Genomic DNA, 21,656 nt, shown 5'->3' with positions numbered 1-21,656 from the left:
TGGGGCCCTGCTCCTATTGTCTCTAGTGGCTTTAGATACTTTATGAGCTTTGTAGACTTGTATTCGAGAAATAGTTGGGTTTATCTGTTAAAGAATAAAAGTGAGGTTGGTGTATCCTTTGAAATATTTGCTGCATTGGTATCAAATCTATTTAAAACAACCATTCTTGCATTGCAAACTGACAATGGAGGTGAATTTCGTTTTCTTGAAGCTATCACACGTAAACTTGGCACTCAACTCAGGAAATCTTGGCCACATATTTCCCAACAAAATGGGGTGGTGTAAAGAAAACAAAAGCATATAGTTGAAACTGCCTTGACCCTACTAGCACAAGCCTCAATGCCCCTAACTTTTTGGTCTCATGCAGTCCTTAGTACAGTACCTCATCAATAGAATGCCCTCTAAGTCCCTTGGCAATATTTCTCCCTATCAGAAGCTGTATGACAAGCCTCTTGATTACAGCTTTCACAAGATCTTTGGCTGTCAATGATTCCCCAACCTTAGGGTGTTCAATACACACAAGTTGGATTTTCGGTCCAAGGCTTGTGTTTTTCTAGGGTATTCACCAATGCATCATGGTTATCAGTGTATGGATGAGTATGTCAGGATCTATGTGTCCAGGAGTGTAGTGTTTAATGAACACATATTTCCTTTTGCTCACAAAGCTGCAGCTCATAAGAAATATGGTGATGAAGCAATTCGATCAAGGGTTGTACCAGTTGTTAGCAACCCACACAAGCAAACCAAGCTTGTGCCAAGGTCAGATACTAACATTGATATCAGAACTGGTCAAGGAGTGGAAGCAAGCAGTGCCAGTCCACCTGCAGCCACAGGAAATGAAATGCACATACATTCTGGAGAGCATTCAGCAAATAATGAACCTGGCTCTACTGCCCATGAATCTACTACTGATGTCTCCTCTCAACAAGAACAGTTTGCCTCTTCTCAACAAGAACAATCTGTCTCTACTGAGCAAGATCAGTCTGCCTCTACTAAAGCAGGTTCAAAGCTCAGGAACTATCCCATCAACTCGAGTGAGCAATACTCATTCAATGGTAACTCGTAGCAAGCATGGGATCTTTAAGCCCAAACTTTACTCAGTTCAATGCAAAGCAGTGCCTAGTGACATTCGAGGTGCTCTTGAAGATGATGACTGGAGGATGGTTGTAATGGCTGAATATAATGCACTTATTAGCAACAATACATGGGACATTGTAGAGTTGCCAGCTGGTAGGAAAGCCATTGGCTGTAAATGGCTCTTCAAGGTAAAAAAGAATGCTGATGGCTTAGTTGAGAGATTGAAAGCTAGACTGGTTGCCAAGGGGTATTCTCAAATACCAGGCTATGATTTTATGGACACCTTTAGTCCAGTGGTTCATTTTTTCACAGTAAATATACTAATCTCACTGGTTGTTTCATGTCACTGGAAAATCATACAGGTGGATGTCAACAATGCCTTTCTAAAAGGCGACCTAAGTGAGGATGTATACATGTAGCAGGTTCCTGGCTTTGAAGAACAGTCCAGTGATGGAGTTGTTTTAGTGTGCAAGCTGAAGAATGCACTATATGGATTAAGACAAGCTCCAAGAAACTGGTTCCTCAAACTAAGAGACTTCTTGCTTAGCTTAAGATTCAAATCTTTGAGGGAAGATACCTCACTATTTATTCGCCAAGAAGATCATGAAGTGGTGTACATGGTCGTGTACGTGGATGATATTCTCATCACAGGCAGTTCCCAACTCGAGGTTGATCGGATAGTTCATGCACTGCATGAGAAATTTTCTCTAAAGGACCTCGGGTAACTCAAGTACTTTCTTGGCATAGAAGTACACCGATCGGATAATGGCATGTTCCTCAGTCAAAATAAGTTTATTACTGAACTGCTACATAAGAATCATATGTCAAGTGTGAATTCAGCCTCCACTCCTATGGAAACCACAACCAAACTTAGTAAGAATGATGGGGAAGTATTACACAAGCCTCAACAGTATAGAAGTGTAGTTGGGGCACTACAGTATATCTCCCATACAAGGCCAGATATCTCATTTGCAGTCAACAAAGCTACACAGTTCTTGCAAGAGCCCACTGAGGTTCATTGGCTAGCAGTCAAGCGTATTCTGAGGTACTTGCGAGGAACACTAGAAACTGGCCTCTGGTTTCCTACTCAAGCACAAAAGCTGGTGACACTCAATGCCTTCTCGGACTCTGATTGGGGAGGAGATGTTGATGACTGAAGGTCGATCTCTGGTTACTGTGTGTATAACGGGAACCACCTACTGGCATGGAGCTCGAAAAAACAACGCGCAATGTACTGGTCCACTGCAGAAGCTGAATACAGGAGTCTAGCGGATGCCACTTCTGAAGTTGTATGGATCAAGGTTGTGCTACAAGAGATGCATATTGCACTCCCTGAAGATCCTAAGATGTGGTACGATAATACCAGTGCAGTAGCTATAGCTGCAAACCCCATATTGCATGCAAAAAGCAAGAACATCGAGCTCGATCTGAATTTTGTGCGAGAGAAGGTGGCAACACATGAAGTGCAAATCAACTATGTACCAACCAGTAGCCAAATTGCAGACATACTAACTAAACCTCTTCTCTTGATCAAATTTGATTTGTTCAAAAGTAAATTGTGTGTTTTTTAGCTAAAGGAGGTTTGTAAGAAGCAGGGTGAATGTTAAACCACTTTCGGTTAAGTAGTGGTTAGAGGTGGTTAAGTAGTTAAATGGTTGTAGTTAGGTATAACAATCTTGGACTACAACATTTAAATAGCTACTCAACCAGTGTATAGGCGAATCAAGTTTAATCATAGCTGAATTCTCTTTTGCTCCATTCGTGCTACGCTTCTTCTATAGTTAACAACCATAACAGAATATACACTGATGAAATACAACACATAATATTACTAACTCATTTCTTAGCAAAACCCATTATTCTTGACATTAGCTCTAAAAATTATCATTCTACTCAATCATAGGCTTTAGATATATCGAGTTTAAGTGTAAAGTTACCTCATCGTCTAATCCGCTTGTTTTTTAGGGAGTGCAGAATCCCATATGCAACTATAATATTGACAGTAATGAGACGCTCTGGTAAAGAGGCAGTTATTTTTTTTTTTTAATCTACTTATTTTTAATTTTGACTTTGAGATTCTGTTTTATGTTTTATCTTTCATTTATAATTTGTATGGTTTAGGTCGTTTATTTATTCTTTAATTTGTTTTTTCCTTTTTTATTTTCATTATGTTTAATTTATTTTGGGATTTTAATTTTATTCTGATTTGATTTTATTTTAAATTACTTGTTTCCTTTAAATTTTTTCATATTTATTTATTTATTTCAAATATTTCATTTATTTATTTTACATACCCTTTAAATTTTTTGTATTTATTTTTATTCAATTTCAGTATTAATTTACATTATTACTTATATTCTGAGTTATTTTGGTGTGATTTACTCTTTTTTCTCATTTTTGAAGATCAAACCCAAAATATTCAAATTTTTTTATTTTTTGTATCACTAATTTATTTTATTTTACAGTATCAAATACCCAAAGGAAAGTAATTTGGATATTTTCTTTAAATTTTGGCTCAAATTTTAATTTTCTCTATTAAGACGACTCGTAACTGTGTTGGTACCGAAAGGTCAATGTGAGGGTACTTATCATTCCTCACACGTAATCAGCTCCCGAACTCTTCAATGAATCTCTGATAAGACGTTTATCCGGTAACATATAAAATTTAGGTATTCGACCTTACCTAATTTAAAAAGGTTGGTGACAATTCCAAAAAGGTAAAACTCACTTTAAATCAAAATATGATCTCAGGACCACTTGAAAGACCATTGGAACAAAAATAAACTCAAAATTGAGGATAATAATCATGTGATGAGTTGGATAGTATCACTTTCATATACATCAATTTAATATTTGATTGATTTGATTTAGATCTAATAGTTAATTAATTAATAAATTTTATCTAATATAATTTTTTGACTTAAAATTAAAATATTAGAAATTAAAATGTTCAAAGAAAAAAAAAGTGACATTTTTTTATTGTAATAAAATGACCATTTATATAAATATTTGGAGGTTAATTTTATGATTATGCTTTTTAATATACTTTTTAATAAAAAATTAGTTATATTTTTAGAAAATTGAGAACTTATTAAAAGATTGGATGATTGATTCTTTTAGATAGTTTAAAGATTTAATCATCATTTTAAAAAAATAGTTTTATTTTTAATACAAAAATAAGATTAGTAAATGTTATATTTTAACTTAAATTATAATTGATAATTAGGTTAGATATTCATATCATTATAAAATAAATATTATGAAGATTATTGTTGATCAAATATTTAATTTTACAAAGAGAGAGAAAGTATTATGCTTTAGAATTATGAGAATTAATTAGGATAAATGTAATATTTTTGTCATCTATACACCTTTTGGGGTTTAAGTTATGGATGTAATTTGGTAGGGATATTGGAATAATAATTTGGTATACTCTAGATTTTGGTGTAGTTATTAGAATTTATGATAAATGTGATATCATGAATATGTACCCTTCGTAATCTCAATTTATGATATCATGAAATAACAATAATTTTTTTACTACCGAAATTACTTAATTCGTACAAAATGTTTCTTATTTTTATTATTGCATGTGGTAGATTAGTTCCGCCGACTTCTCTACACCTCTCATGCTTTGAATTTGGTTAATGTCTAAATCATTCACTTATTATATAGATAATAAATAATAAATATAATAATTTAAAGGCTTAATACTAAAATAAGTGCCTAAATTATACCGTTTTTTTCCAAATAGGTGACGTTACAAACGTTACCCATTTAAGTACCTGGGCCGTCAATGGTGTTAATTTTCCCTGTTAAGTGACTTATGTCATAATTTGATATTTTGAAATTTATTTTTGTAAAAATAATTAAAGATATTATTATATTTATAAAAAAAAACCCTACTTTCTCTTAAATTATAAAATAGCTCCAAAATCCCTAAACTTTTCAAATCCTAACCTTAACCCGTTGTCGCCGTCCTTTCCGACCACAACAACCATCACCGCTGTAGCCAATGTCATCCTCCTAGTCATATGTCGCCGTAGTTGTCACCGATTGACTGTCGGAATCGCGTGGGGTTGCGATTTTCAACCTAAGGCTCGCAAAGTATAAAATGTCAATTCATCGTTGATCGACCGCTGATCGATCACGATTTCATAGAGATTTTGGTCGGTGAGGGAGAGGAGGTCGGATGGAGCTTTTTCGACTGCAAAAGGTGGTGGCCGATGTAGGTTTTTAAAGTTTTGTATTTATTTCAAAATTTATGTTTTCTTTTTTAAAAAATATAAAATTTAATTTTTTTTAATTCAAATAAAAATTTTAAATTTATCAGATTGTGACACGTGCCACTTAATGGAAAATTAACAACGTTTACGAACCAGGACCTAAATGGTTAAAGTTTGCAACGTTAAGCACCTGAATGAGTCAAAAAATAGTTTAGACACCTATTTGGGAAAAACAGTATAGTTTGGGCACTTATTGTGGTATTAAGCCTAATTTAAATTTCGTTTATTTGACTCAAAAGTTAATGACACAATCTATTTGAAAATTAATTAAATTTAAAAATTGATATATACAATTTAGTGCGCCTATACTCATATATAATCTTAAACCTTTTACATAGTGACCCAACACTTCGGCATGTAAGTCGATCATTATGAACAAAAATGAGTATGATTGAATGAACTCGAGCGATTCCATTTCATCAGAAATACACTTTGACATGTAAGTTGATCATTATGAACCAAAATGGGAGTGATACTTGTCTCTTACATTTACAGCAAGTAGGCTGCCTCAGTAAGTGTACATATCTGCTCAAGTATGGTATCACGGCATCATTAAGAATTTCGTTTGTTTCAATCATTATATGTTTAACAGCAACACAAAAATGACGTGATTTGGGGTTTTATGTTTCTGAAATTTAACCAGTCTTCTTCTTCACTATGACTAACAACCTTCTCCATCATTGTTTGATGATCATTTGTCATCGTTTGTGAGGTAATACTACTAAAGTATCCCCTTTCTTCTTCTCAATTTAATTTATTTGAAATTAACAAAACTCAAATAAATTTTTTGACATTACCTTAATTTGATCTATAATCTTTATTGTCTGATCAATGTCTAATCATGATATATATATTATTCTGCTTATCTTTCTCAACTTCGCACTATTTGAATCCGGAAGAAAATGCTCCATTACAGGTTAAGAACAAAGATTTAGGGGTGTTTTGTAAAAATTTACTCCAAAAATTAAACAACGTTAAATACTTAAAGGTAAGTGATCAAAAAGAGTGAAATTAAAAATTTTATAAAAAAGTTTAAAAGTTGTGACCAAATCAAAGACACGCTAAAAATTAGGTGAATAAATCTGTACTTCACCCGCATATATAATACTTTAACTATAATTTTTACATAATAAAAAAAATATTAGAATAACTTTAATGTTTGATCAAATTTTTATTGGCCGTAGGTAAGAATCAGTCTCAAGCATATAAAGCTTTAGTCATTAACTAGTCTAATCAATATGCCAAAGAATATAAACTCAAAATTGAGGATAATAATCATGTGATGAGTGTTGTGCGAGAGTAACAATCCGAGACTAAATTGAAACCTGAGAAAAGTAAAAGAAAGAATCAAATTCTTTTAAAAATAAAAGAGAATTAAAGAAATAAAATACTATGCATTTTGATCCTGAGATCGGAATTAGTTGAGGCCTGACACTACACAGTTTTCTTAAGACAAATTTTCGGTCACTCCTTGGTGCTTGAGATCCTTTGGTCGTCTGTCTCCCAAGATACAACAACTAGATGATCAACTATAGTAACACAACAATAGAGATCACGAATTTTCCTTACCTTCGACTATCACCGAAAAAACTAAGGGAAAAAAGATATTTTCTGAGAAGGAGAGAAAATATTTTCAAGAGAAGATAGCTTCTTAAATTCTGAGTTGTGAAAAAACATATAGATTTGCTCAATATTTATAAGAGTCCAACTAATCTCTTTTAATATCTAAATTTAAGCAAATAATAATATCTTTAAATTAAAATATTAATTCTGATAGATTTACTCCAATCAGATATCTTTTAATATATAAATTTAAATAGATAACATTATCTTTTAAATTTAAAATATTAAATAGATATATATTCCTTTTATTATTCAAATTAAAAAATATTATTTTAATTTTAAATATTCAAAAGTATATAATTATCTTTTAATATTCAAAGTTAAAAAAACAACACATACAATTTTAAAATGACATATTAAAAGAGTAATTATTCTACTAATATTCAAAATAAATCATATCTTTTAATTTGCAATATCTAAAAGGACACTAAATTTAATATAAATATTAAATCTATCAATGTAATTCACCATTTTTTTCAACAATCCCCCACATGAATGAAATTAATGATTTAATCAAAAACATTTTGACACAGTGTGGTGATGATAGCCTCGACAATCGATAGTTGCATAAGATAGGTAGGTGTCCTCCCTTTGAACCTTCCCTTGTGATAGTATATTTACTTTACTGGTAAAACAGTAGATGTGATGTCCTTTAACAGTTTTTCTGTTTATGTAAACAATGACATACTTCACACAACTACCTCTCTGAAAAGAATTTAGTTCTCATGGTATGTCCTTAAAGCCATGTACATTGTCTGGTTCTGCAGAGTTTGAGAGAACTATGCCCCAATAGTCTCCTTGAAGCGGCTCTACTTCACTCTCACATAGGTGACTTATATTGCTCGGCTCACTGCAACACACAATGGTCATTAAAAGCCTAGCTTAGCCTATACCACTTTGATCATTGTTTACATCATAGGAACAAACATAGGATAAGAAACCCCCATAGTGACCCACACACGTGTTATGCAATTAGGTTATCCTTTGAACCTAGGTCTTGGGATCTCCAGTCAACGAGGTAGGGCTTTCCTTCACATAATACCTTTAAATTTCATGGGCTTTAGTCCCATTGTTTTAGATGTCTTCTCAACTTAATCTCGATTTAACCCTTTGGATGGCGGATTCGTGATGTTATCCTTTGATTTTAAAAAATCAATAGAGATAACTCCATTTGAGATTGGTTTTCTAATGGTATTGTATCGATGATGCATATGTCTCGATTTGCCATTATAAATTATGTGCTCTAGCAATCGTTGGTTGGTTGTAACAGTATATACATACTGTGGGCACAGGTTTCAACCTTTTTGGAATATCCTCAAAAAAGTTTCAAAGTCATTATGCTTCTTCTCCAGATTTGTCTAGAGTTACAAACTCAAATTACAATGTGGATCTAGTTATTATCGTTTGTCTTGAGGATTTCCAAGACACAACTCCTCCTCCTAAAGTGAATACATATCCACTTGCACCTTTGGTATCTTGAATATTAGATATCCAACTGGCATCTGAGTATTCTTCTAAAAAAGTAGGATCTGTAGAATAATGCAAACAGTAATCACAAGTATATCTAAGGTATCTCAATATCCTTATTATCTCTTTCTAGTGATTTTCACTTGGATTGCTCGTGAATATGCTTAAACTGCTCATAGTAAAAGTGATGTTTGGTCTCGTACAACTCATGAGATACATTAGGTTGCCTATGACCCTTGCATATTTCACTTGGTGAACACTTTCAACTGGATTTATAGACAAATATGAATAAGAGTCTAGTGGAGTTATGACTATATCATTATCACTCTTGTTAAATTTTTCAAGGATCTTGTCTACATAGTGTGATTGTGTTAATATAAGGCATTTAAATGACCTTTTAATTTGGATGCCAAGAATCGTATCAGCCAATCCATATCTTTTTTGTCAAATCTTGAGTTTAACATGTCTTTGGTACATTTTACCATCTCATTATTACTTCCAACAATGAGTATGTCATCAATATATAGTATAGAATAACATATCATATTCTTATTGTTTTGACATATACACACTTGTCACTCTCATTATCTTGAAGTAGTTTGTCATCATGACACTATCAAACTTATCATGCATTCTTGTGCTTGTTTAAGTCCATACAAAACTTCACCAACCTACAGACTTTCCTTTATTGACTTAGAACTACATGACCCTCAAGGTTATTCTATGTAAATTTCTTCATCAAGATCCCCATCAGGAAAGTTGTTTAACATCTATTTGATGCACTTCTAGATTTCACAAAGTGACAATCACTAGTATCATTCTTATGGTTGTTATTCTTAATACAGAATAATATGTATCAAAATAGTATAGGGCCACCTTTTTTCAATATCCTTTTATTACCAATCTAACCTTGTACTTATCAATTGTTCTATCTGCTTTCATTTTCCATTTGAAAATCCATTTATAACTTAGTGGTTTAATCCCCAGAGGAAGATCCACTAATTCCTCCTATGGTTCTGCATGATGGAATCTATTTTGCTCTTAATGGCTTCCTTCTATAAGGTGCCTTCAGAGGATCATATAGTTTCAATATACACTTGAAGTTTAGCCTCCAATATAAAGGTTAAGAAGTATGGCCCAAAAGATTTTTCAACCCTTTCCCGTTTACTCCTTCTTGGCTCTATCTTAATTTCATCCTCTTATTGATCATCTGGACTATCCTCATTATTAATCTCCAAGGTTCATTTCATTGAACTTTGATCAATCTCCTTAGATTTATAAGGAAAAATATTTTCAAAGAATGATGCGTTCTTTGATTCCATTATCATATTCTTGTGAATCCCAGGATTCTTAGATTCATATACAAGAAATCGATGCACATTGTTATGTTCTCAATAACCAATGAAAATACAATCCACATTTTAGGACCTATTTTCATTTGCTTTGGTAATGAGGCCATTACCTTAGCAAGACACCCCACATTTTCAAGTATTTGTAGAAAGGTTTTCGACCTTTCCATAATCCATATAGTGTCTTGTCTTTTTCTTTTCGGGGTACCTTATTTAAAAGGTAATTAGATGAAAGGACAACTTCCCTCCACATGTTATGTGATAACCCAGAACTTCCTAACAAGGCATTCATTGTTTCTTTTAGTGTCTAATTTTTTCGCTTGGCTACTTTATTTGATTGAGGAGAATAAGGTGGTGTTACTTCGTGAATAATACCATGTTGTTTCTTTTTATTAAGTTGGTTTTTGACTTACTACTTATAGAGTTTAAATTTCTATAGCTTCATATTTGCTCTTAAGCAAATATACATAGCAATACTTTGTCCTATCATCAATGAAGGTAATAAAGTATTTATTCATCCTCTCATTTGGAAATTTCAAGTCACAAACGTCACTGTGAATTAAATCAAGTGGTTCTGTATTTCTTTCAATTGTTTGAAAAGATGAACTTGTTAATTTTGCTTCAATACATGTTTCACATTTATGATTATAATTTATATGAAATGAAGGAATGTGTTCCAAGTTAATTAATCTCTGCAGAGCATCATAATTAACATGTCCAAGCCTACAATGCCATAAATTAAATAACTCAAGCATATAAATAGAAGAGGAAACTTTATTCTTATTCATGCCTTTAGCTTTTACAGAGATAGCATTGAGTTTCCATATGTCATTCAATACATATCCTTTACCCACAAGCATTCCCCCTTTGGACAAAATCAACTTTTGGGATTCAAACACCATTATAAAGCCGTGAACACTTAGGAGTGTTCTAGAAACAAGATTTTTCCATATGTTAGGTACATAAAACACATTCTGCAGCTTGAGTTCTTTTCCACGTAGAGCTTCTCCTCATTGTTGTAAGGTGTCATTTCAGAGAAAGATTCCTTATCGCAACAAATATGACGTGTGGAACCAGCATCGAGCCATCATTATCTTTGATTAGAGTCAACCAGGTTGACTTTAGAGATCACATCACATAGATCTATATCCTCCACACCCTTAGCCATTATTTCCACAACATTAGCCTCGAGAGCTTTGGCTTTCTTTGGATGTTTACACTTAGAGGATTTGTGCCCCATCTTTCAACGGTTAAAGCAATTCCCTTGGAATTTCTCCTTCTTGTAAATTCCACCTTTAGGTCCCAATTATGACCTATTCTTGGGTTGTTTTCCCTTCTTTGAGTCATTGACTTGCATCACGTTTGCCTTACTATCTTCTTTGTTGAGCTTTCTGGTAGTAATTATGTTGTCTTCTTCTATTCTAAGTCTGATAACCAGTTCTTCCATGGTCATTTCCTTCCTATTGTGCTTCAGATAATTCTTGAAGTCACTCCATCCAAGAGGTAATTTGTCAATTGTGGCGGCTACCTAAAAGGATTCGCCTATGACCATTCTCTCCGAAAGGATTCCATTGATCAATAGTTGGAATTCCTCCACTTGGTTTACTACTAGTTTAGAGTTAACCATAGTAAAATTCAAGAACTTGGCAACTAAAAACTTTTTAGCTCCAACATCTTCAGCTTTGTACTTGTGGTCCAATGCTTCCCATAATTTCTTTGATGTTTCATAACCAACATATACCGGATATAATGAATCTTGAAGAAAATTCAGTATTATATTTTGACATATATAATCTGAATTCTTCCAAGCTTCAACAATATTGAAAGCAATAACATTGTCTTTTCCATCTTTAAGAACATGATGATCTTCCTTCAAGAACCTTGAAAGGCTCCATGTGGTCAAATAGAAAGCCATCTTTTGTTGCCACATCTTGAAATTTTCCCTGAAATTTTTTTCGACTTTTCGTTGTGGTTAATTGCCACTGCTGATTGACTCACATTCATATTTGGATTCTGAACCGGTACCACCATCTTAGTATTCATGTTGGGGAACCAGTAGAGTCTATTGTCTCTATTTTTCTATAACAGAAACGAAACCATAATTAGAAATAAATAGAAAATTAATTCTCATTTATTTAGATTTTTTTATCGGACATAATCAAAATTCTGAAAAATAATCAGTAACCGCAGTTACTTTCATGATAATTTATGTTATACAGATTTGTCCACTCTGATATTTTAGTAAACATGTTAAGACGGCAGGATAAATCCAAAACAAATTTGTTTACTATCTCGTTTTTGTTTTTTCCCCACAATTCTGAATTGTCTCGAATCAAGAAAGGTAGAAGAAGAGAAATGTGTCTTAAGTTTGTTATCCGAGAGTAACAATCCGAGAATAAATTGGAACCTGAGAAAAGTAAAAGAAATAATCAAATTCTTTTAAAAAAAATAAAAGAGAATTAAAGGAAATAAAATACTTTGTATTTTGATCCTGAGATCGGAATCAGTTGAGGCCTGTCGTTACATAGTTTCCTTAAGATAAATTTTCGGCCATTCATTGGTGCTCGAGATCCTTTGGTCGTCTGTCTACCAAGATACAACAACTAGATGATCAGCTACAGTAGCACAACAGCAGACTTCAATAATTTTCTTTGCCTTCGACTCTCACCAGAAAAACTAAGGGAAAAGAGATATTTTCTGAGAATGAGAGAAAATATTAAACATTAATCTTTTAATATTTAAATTTAAATAAAAAATAATATCTTTTAACTTTAAAATATTAAACAGATATACATTCTTTTATTATTCAAATTAAACAAATATTGTTTTAATTAAAATAAACAAAAGTGTATAATTATCTTTTAATGTTCAAAGTTAAAAAGGTAACACATATAATTTTAAATTGACATATTAAAAGAGTAATTATCCTACTAATATTCAAATTAAATCATATCTTTTAATTTATAATATTTAAAAGGACTCTGAATTTAATATAAATATTAAATCTATCAATGTAATTTAACCTTTTTTCCAACAATGAGTTGGATAATATCACTTTCATATACATTAATTTGATATTTAATTGATTTGATTTAGATCTAATAATCAGTTAATTAATAATTTTTATCTAATATAAATTAAGGTAACTTACGTATTTAGTATCCAAACTATCAATTTTGGTTCATTTTAGTACTTAAATTTTTAATTTTTTTAAAACCATATACAACGCTTAGTATTGTTTCATTTTAAGATATCATCGTTAAAACGACATTGCATTTTTTGTGGATAAATTACATCATTCATCCCTCAACCATCTTCCCACTTCTATTTTGGTACTAAAGTTTAAAAAATTTCAATTTAACTCCTCAACTTTCAAATGTCTCCTATTTTAATCACTCTAATTTATTTTATTAATAATTTTTGTGATATGACATTTTTATTATTATTTTATTAACATATAATTAAAAAAAATTGAAAACTAAAGTGATTAAATTAGGAGTAATTTAGAAGTTAGGTAAATAAACTAAAAAAACTAAACTTTAGCGACCAAAATAAGAGTGAGAAGATAATTGTGTGATGAATGATGTAATTTACCCATAAAAAAGTGTCATGTGCAAATCCCCGTTAAGTTTTTAACGGCGAGGTACAAAATGAAACAAAAATTAAACGTTAGGTATGGTTTTGAAAAAATTAAAAACCTAGGTACTAAAACAGACCAAATTTTATAGTTACGTACTAAACACGTATTTACCCTATATATTATTTTGATTAATAATTAAAATATTCAAAGAAAAAAAATAGAGTGACCATCTATACCAACATTCGGGGTTACTTTTATCATTATGTGTTTTTTTTAATTACAAATGAAGAAAAGGTTAAAGACTACATCACAATGTTATAATCACTATCATCCCTCAGCACGCTGGATACAGCCTCAGGCATGATTGCAAATCTTTTAGCACCAAAGGGCAGTGACCAAGAAGCTTCTGCCATTACATCTGCAACGTGATTAACATTACTAGAAATATGAGAAAACCAGAGTTGTCAGCTTCGGGAGATGATTTCGATCAGATAGGGAGTCATGTAGGAGACCCCTTTCATTGCCTTTCCTTGACAAAGTAACTCAATTACCTCTCTGTTATCCGATTCAACCTCCACGCTCTTCATGCCCATCTCCCAAACGATTCTCAAACCCTCGTAGACACCCCAGTATTCTGCATCAAGGACAGAGCAACACCTTAGCGCTTTCGTGAAACTGATCATATAATGCCCATTCGAGCCTTGGATGGCCCCCCATATATAGCTAGACCAGTTGAAGGGATACGAGCGCCATCAGAGTTTATTTTAAACCAACTAGGAGAAGGAAAGCTCTATTTTGAAACCCCACAAAAAGTATTTGATGCACCTGCTTTATACCAAGCACTGACAGCATGAGCACGAGAATTCTCATCACACATCCTTCGACGACGTTGCATTACACTCTCCAATTCCACATAGTCTGATTCAAAAATAAACTTGTTTCTTCTTGTCAGGAGGCACCAAAAGATTGACCCAAACATTATATCCCAATCATTGCCATTATTTGGGAAGTAATTTGGGTCAAGAAGATTTATCCGGATCCACTCCAAGACATTCATAGTTAAGAACTCAGTAAGACGACAAGGTTTAATAAGGGTTTTCCAAGTCGAATAAAATGTAGTACACTCACGCAGAATGTGTGAAATGGACTCCAGAATAGCCATGCAAAGCGCACATGCGGTGTTAACAGAAATATGCCGACGGACTCTCTTTTCATCAGTCAAAAGACCCTTATAACAGATTAACCAAAACAACTTTTTGACTCTGGAAGAATGGGTTTGAGCCGGTACACCACCACCTCGTTGACTGTTATATAGAGCACAGTACATAGGCCTATAGGACAAAACTGCGTGATAGAATCCAGCAGATTAATCTTGGGAATAAGGAAAAGTAGAGTTTTATTCATCTCAGAGGGAATAACTTTCTTTAGGAAGAATCTCGAATAATACGACATACTTGTAATCCATCCACATCCCAATTACATTCAAAGAAAAAGACATGGAAACCATCAATACCAGGAGCTTTGGAGGGATCCATATTCATAACCATTTATCTGATCTCGTCATCAGAGACATGAACCGATAAAAAACTACGAGCAAAATCTGAGATAGGAGGAAAACGTCCACATATATGATAGGTATACCCATAGTTCTTATTACTCATAAACAACTTAGTGAAAAAATCAACCGCAAGGCAGCGTAACTCAGATTGATCCTTGCACCAATTCCCATCATCTCTACGTAACATGGAAATAGTATTGTGTCGATGATAGTTTTTAGCACATGTATAGAAGTATCTCGTATTACGATCCCCGTTTAGAATCCAATTACACTGGGATTTTTACATCCATAAGGACTCTTCCTGCTCAAGGAGAATCTCCAACTAGGCCTTCAACTGAGTCTCTAAATTCAAAAGGAAGACTGACTGCTTGTATTGGAGCGAGAGATCAATGCCACATAAACGGGCTATATGAGGTTTTTTGTGTTTCCTAATGATACCAAAAGTAGAGAGATTTTAGTCTGTCAATTTAGTTTGTAGGGATTGAAGGTTAGCAACCATATCAGTTTCCTTAGCCCAATTCTGCGTGAGAAAATTTCTAAACTCTGGGTAATGTTGCCAAGCAAAAATAAATAGGAAAGGCATGCGGCTAGGAGAAGGACAATTAAGCTCCATTCGCATAAGGGTCGATGATCCGACCCCAACTGATGAAGATGGAAAACCATTATATCCAAGCAGAGAGAATACCGACATGAATTCACTAAACAACAATCCAACCTTTGTTGCAAAGAACCACGAGACCTAGTAAAGGGAAGCCCTCAGAGAACAAGATCGAACAGAGCACAGTCATCCACAAACGTAGGAAAGCTTCGACTAATTCCCGCACAATCAACTGCTCCTCCTGTTCTTTACTCCCGACTTAAAATAGCATTAAAATCCTCGTCCAAGAGCCAAGGGTAATTGGCCCTCGGATCAAGATGGGCCCAAACATGATTCCTCACAAGGATATTCGGACTAGTGTAAATAATTGAAAGAAATATTGGTCTACCCCAACCAGAACTATGAGCCGAATAATAAATATATTAATTATTGATTTACAGGATATTAACGCTCAGATGATCATGCCATAGTAACGAAATGCCACCACTGAAACTTTGCACTTAACACGAAAAGAATTTTGAAAGCCAAATTTCGAGATAACTGAATCCGCTTTGCAACCACTCACCCTAGTCTCTATTAAGGCAACCAGAGAAGGTTATGATAATGAACAAGCTGTTTAAAATAACGCCGGTAGGCGAGGCTAGAAACCCTTTGACTATTCCATAACAAGCAATCTAACATGATAAAAAATTCTTAGAAATTCCCGGTGAACCACCCCACTTCTATCAAACCATTAACATTAACATCTGGTGTATTAACACCTAGGGTTTTAAAAAACGGTCCGCGACCGTGATTTTGACCGCGATAAAGCGGTTTTTCCGCCGTCCGAGTTACCCGCTACGGCCGCAATAGCGTCCGCGACGGCCGCAATCACGGTAAATCCGAAATAATCGAAAACGCGACCACTATTTGAAACCCTATTAACACCCAAATTCTCCTTACCCGAGGAACCAACGCCGCAAACTAGATTTATAGAGCTTTCTTTTGTGGCTTTCAGACTAGCAGTGGCCGATTGAACCCAAACAGATATAACAGGACGAGACGATGGTGTAGCCACAATTTTTCATAACCCCTAAATCCCATAACCCCAAACCTCAAAAATTCAAACCCAACAAAACCTTAAACCTAATCCTAACCATAGAGATATCATGATTCAGCCGTCACCGCCGATCCAAGCTCGCTCAACAAAACCCCGGAATATCTGGAGCATTAAAAGCACACCATCATCAACAACAGTAACACCACAGTGGAGCTAGGATTATTTTTTATTTTTTTTAAACCTATGTAAAATTGGTTATAAGAACCAAAACCATGTAACCGAGAAGGGATCTCTTCCTCTCGTTTTTTCAGCAGAAATACAAGAGCCTTTTTTTTAAGGTATTTTTCTTCTCTTTTCGTTTTCTTTGGTTAAAAAAAAAAGATAATAAACTAAAACAAAGCTTGAATAAAATTTTTAGGGAAAGAAAATAAGTTAAGAGTAAATTTACCTGGAGTTTTTTGTGTTCCTTGTCGAATAGAGTCGTAGGGGAAGCGATTAGAGCCGGGTTAGTGTAGTTTGGGTAGTAGCGCCGCCGTGTGTGGTGGCTCTCTTTGATTTCCTTGGTGAGAGGTTGCTGTGAGTTGAGGGAGGAAGAAAAGAGAGAAAGAGTTGGGGATTAGAAACCACGGGTAGAAGTGAAATCTGGAAAGGGGGAAGGGATTGATATTTAAGGTTTTTGGGTAAACCACGCTAAGGTCCCTAGACCTTTAGCTTGTTATACGCCATGGTCACTAGTTTAGGGGTAAATCACCCTCTTGATCCTTTCTGTTTAATATGAGTAGTGTGTTAGTCATTCTTTAGGGTTAATCACACTTCAGGTCCTCCTAGCTTTACCGTGTTTTGTGATTTGGTCTCCATTTCTGTTTATTTTCAATGAGTTGCGAATTGGTTGCATAATCTTGTATTATTTTAATTTAGTCCTCTGTTGTATGTTTTTTTGTGTGTTTGAAATTGGGTACTGATATTTATGATATTCCATTTTAGTCCTATGTTTATGGTTTTATTATGATTATGATGCTTCTACTTGTTATTTTCTGGTTTAATGCTATAATATTTGTTTTATTAATGTTTAAGATATCAAAGTTGCTTTATAATTATTTTGTCACCATGTAATGAATAGATATAAATGTATATTGTTTATTTATAGCCTTAAAGTTTGTTTTATGTAATATGTATCTATTTATGTATTTTATTGTCTCTTACTTTGTTATATACTTATTTAATACTACATATATATTATATTGTGTAAATATTATATTATTATTTCTTTGTGTTTTATAATAAATATCATGACGTAGGTTAATATAATATTTAGAAAATTATGTATATATTTATAAAAGTCAAATAAAGTTATAAATAATTTTAAAATTGTTCTTTTAATCCATGTGTATTTATATTTTTTTCGCTAAGTGCTTCAATGTATCATATTCTATTTTATTTAAAAGCCTCATTAGCATAACTTAATCGATTATATAATTGGATTAAGGGTAGTATTTATGTATTTTAAAATATTAAGAAGGGACAGTCTTAAAACAACTAGATGTCATTTTTCGATATTTTAAAATAAATAAATATCCCACTAGAAAAACCTAAAAAATTGATTGCATTTAAAATTAATTAATTTTGAAGGGAAAAGGAAATATTCATTATTTTAAACTTATCGAGACAATTTGCTAATTTTATTAGAGATTAAGTCTCGGTGTTTTTAAATTATTGAATATCCCTTATCTTTTCTAATAATATTCAGATTAATAAATTTAATTTCTTTCTTTGGTAGAATAATTTTTTTTATATGGAATCCTTAGGAAAAATTATTATATTCTTTTTATTTCAGTTGGGAAGAGAAATATTCGTCCTAAAGTATTTTAGGGAGTATTTTCTCTTCAATTGGAAATAAGAGAATATTTTATATTTTTCCTTAAAATTTTTGTTCTATAATATTTGTATGGTTGAATTAGGAATAATGGAATCGTGATCTAAATATATATTCGAATTCTTAGATTTCTACTATTTAGAGACAATATATAATCGATGGGTACCAATTTTGGGCGTTGTGGGGGTGCTAATCCTTCCCCACACGTAATCGACCCCCGAACTCTTTTTTGTTACTAAAAATGAATTTCTGGTTATACGTGGATCGATGCATCTTTTAAAATGATGTTTTTCTTAAAAAAACTCTTTTAAAAGAAGATTTTTGGGTATTCGGCCTACCTAACCCAAAAGGTCGATGGCGACTCCGAAACATTTCTTTTATAAAATCGGGTTTTCACGAAATGAGTCGAGACTCGTCATATCGCCGGAAATCGGTTACGACAGCTTGGCGACTCCGCTGGGGACATTAGAGGCTCAATCCTTAAATCGATTATATATGGTGTCTATAGTTAGAAATTGAGAATTCGGTTATATTTAATTTACGATTCCTTTGATTCCTTTCAATTGTTATTTAATATCTTTGTATACTAATTAGTGTATTTGATTAATTTTCAGATGTTAAAGTCTCAGATTCGCTTTAGTTCATTTTTGTGTCGTTGTTTGTCAAAGGTTTGATAATTTCTCCTCACACACAACACTTGCATTGCATAACATAAGCTATATACACGAGCTCTTCCTTTTAAGTGGGAGTGAAAGCGACGTCTTCGTGAGAATTTATTCTCCGTGTCAGACCTAGCAATTAGCTTCCGAGGTACATATATCCTATGTCTTCGTGAGAATTTATTCTCCGTGTCAGGCATAGGGAAATGTGCCCCCTCGAATTGAACTCGATCTGCTTAAGCCTATAATGGGTGAGGATTGAGGGTCTGGCTCGCCCAAGGGGGCACCAACAAGGACAATTCGAGTACCTTTACTCTTAGAACCGAAACTCTGCATATAATAAACCATAGAAACCCACCCGATTTAAGACCAAGCCGAAACTTTGTCCATAGGTACCCAAATAAGTGTACACAAAGGAGAAATGAACTCTAACCTTTTTTTAAATTTATTTTTTATAAATGCATGTGAATTAGAAAATTATACGGTTTAAGGTTTATCTTATTATTTTAAGTATATGGGTTAGAAAGCATGATTGGGTAGGATTGTTATTTATTAAAAAGTATGTTTGGGTAGCTATCATGATGGGTAGGTTTTTTTTCCAAAACTTTATTAACTCATTACATGTACTAACTTGTTTCATTTTCTTGTTTCCTTTCATTTTTGATATTTGCATTGCATCATTCAAGATTGAGGGTGTTGATCTTTAGTTAATCATCAAATTGGAAAGCTTTCAGTAATGGACGAAAAGTATTCGAGTCAAATTGTTCAAAACTCCGAGGTACGACAGTGGTCTGAAGCACTACAAAGACAAGAAAGGGACAGTTTGCAAGCCGATCATGTGTCAGAATTATTGGGTTATGCTCCTATTTCTCTTAAAAGAAATGACGTCCAAGACTTACGAGACATTTGGGAAAAATGGGAATCAAGTAAGAAACTGCATTTTTACCAGTGTTATGGGGACATTTCCTATCTGTTGTATGTTGACATAGAGGATGAGCTGCTCCGAGCCTTGATTCAATTTTGGAATCCAGGTTACAACTGCTTCACTTTCAATCAAGAAGATATGGTTCCTACCATCGAAGAATATATTGCTTTGTTGCACATAGAAGAGGCTCAAGAGAATCGGATTTATTCCAAGTCCATCAAAACTCAACCCTTCAGAATCAAATTAGCAAAAATTGTGGGAGTGCGCAAGGAATGGGTGGTTGCTCGTACCAAACAAAAAGGCGAAAGCGAAAGTATTTCTTGGACTGCTATTAAAGAAATTATTCAAAGTCATCCTGACGAGAAAATTCGATTTGATCTTTTTGCACTGGGTATTTATGGCTTAGTCATCTTCCCGAAGGCCTTGGGATATATTGAGGCTGCAGTTGTGGATTTATTTGAACAATTACCAAAAAAGATCAACCTTGCTCCTGTGATTTTAGCAGAGACCTTCCGATCCTTGAATGATTGTCGAAGGCTTGGAGGTGGTCGATTTTCAGGGTACGCACAACTACTATATGTCTGGATGCGTAGTCATTTTTGGAAAATTAAAAAGATTTCATATCATCGTTTTAGTACCAGCTACTCGCCTTTGAGAGAATTCCTCGAGCAAGATTGGCCAAAAGGAGTCACTAAAGACATGTGGATAGATGCCTTTAGAAATATGCGAGACAAGGACATTGTTTGGCGCGCCCCTTGGCAAATACAAAGTGAACTCCTCTATAAATGTGGTAACTACAATTGGGTGATGTTGCTTGGTTTGTGGGGAGGAATTGGGTACGCACCCCTTTTGGTTTTTAGGCAATATGATAGCCGTCAATTTGTCCCAGTCACTGCTGGATTGCACTCATCTGAATTCGTGTTTCACGGAAACAATTATAAGAAAAACATCCTTGAGCTAGTTAGAGCATGGAAAAAAACTTTCCGTACTAGAGCTGAGGCAGCCAAAGTGATGGTGACGCCAGATTATGAGGAGTGGAGGTATGCTAGAAAGAATGAAAATATTCCTCTACCTAACCAAAATGAGGATATCTCTATGGAAGAAAGAATTCAGAAAGTCCCATCAGAGGTAGAGATCTTGAGAACGAAGTTCGAGGCCGAGAAAGAAGGTTGGTCAAAAGAACTGGAACAGATGCGACAAGACAAATACATGTTGAGTATCGATGCTGACTTTCATGCTGCACAATTTGCAATGCTAAAAGTGAGAAAAGAAAAAATAGAATCGGATTTAAAATATCTGAAGAATGATTACTACAAGCTGCAAAAATCTAGGTCCACAGTTGGGTCAAGCAGAACGTCAGCACAATTAACCAAAGAGTTAAACGAAGAGAAACATCGAGTCAAAAATATGAAGGCAAGAAACGATCATCTACTCAAGAGCTTAGAGAAAGGGAAGCAAAAAAGTAGAAGAGCTTGAGCTTGATAAGAGGGAGCGGATCATAAAATATAAAGCTGAGAATTGCGAAGCTATGAAAGAATTAAAAAGGGAGAAAGATCGTGTCAAAGAACTGGAAGACGAAAAGAATAGCATTCTTGAGGGGTTTGAGGCTGAGAAGACCATCA

General features: G+C 33.8%; 1 protein-coding gene across 1 annotated transcript; it reads right to left on the bottom strand.

The window, feature by feature from the left end:
* Positions 1 to 13,684: 13,684 nt before the first annotated feature.
* LOC120144291 lies at positions 13,685 to 14,917 on the bottom strand. Its single transcript, XM_039158398.1, has 4 exons — positions 14,863 to 14,917; positions 14,208 to 14,726; positions 13,918 to 14,016; positions 13,685 to 13,800 (listed from the first exon to the last, which is right to left on the bottom strand). The coding sequence occupies exons 1-4, from the start codon at positions 14,915 to 14,917 to the stop codon at positions 13,685 to 13,687; spliced, it is 789 nt and encodes a 262-aa protein (XP_039014329.1).
* Between the last annotated feature and the right edge of the window lie 6,739 nt (positions 14,918 to 21,656).

This window comes from Hibiscus syriacus, unplaced genomic scaffold (assembly GCF_006381635.1).
Source record: "Hibiscus syriacus cultivar Baekdansim isolate YM2019G1 unplaced genomic scaffold, ASM638163v2 tig00002317_pilon, whole genome shotgun sequence".
In the NCBI taxonomy this organism is placed as follows: Eukaryota; Viridiplantae; Streptophyta; class Magnoliopsida; order Malvales; family Malvaceae; genus Hibiscus; species Hibiscus syriacus.
The sequence above is the reverse complement of the archived record's forward strand: the minus strand, read 5'-3'. Positions and strand labels throughout refer to the sequence as shown.

Excerpts from the sequence above, each read along its gene's own strand:
- LOC120144291 (XM_039158398.1), bottom strand. The coding sequence starts at position 14,917 with ATGGATCCCTCCAAAGCTCCTGGTATTGATGGTTTCCATGTCTTTTTC. Across the intron at positions 14,017-14,207 it reads CAGTGCTTGGTATAAAGCAG|AATACTGGGGTGTCTACGAG; the intron begins GTGCATCAAATA and ends TCCTTGATGCAG. Across the intron at positions 13,801-13,917 it reads AGAGGTAATTGAGTTACTTT|ATGTAATGGCAGAAGCTTCT; the intron begins GTCAAGGAAAGG and ends ATCACGTTGCAG.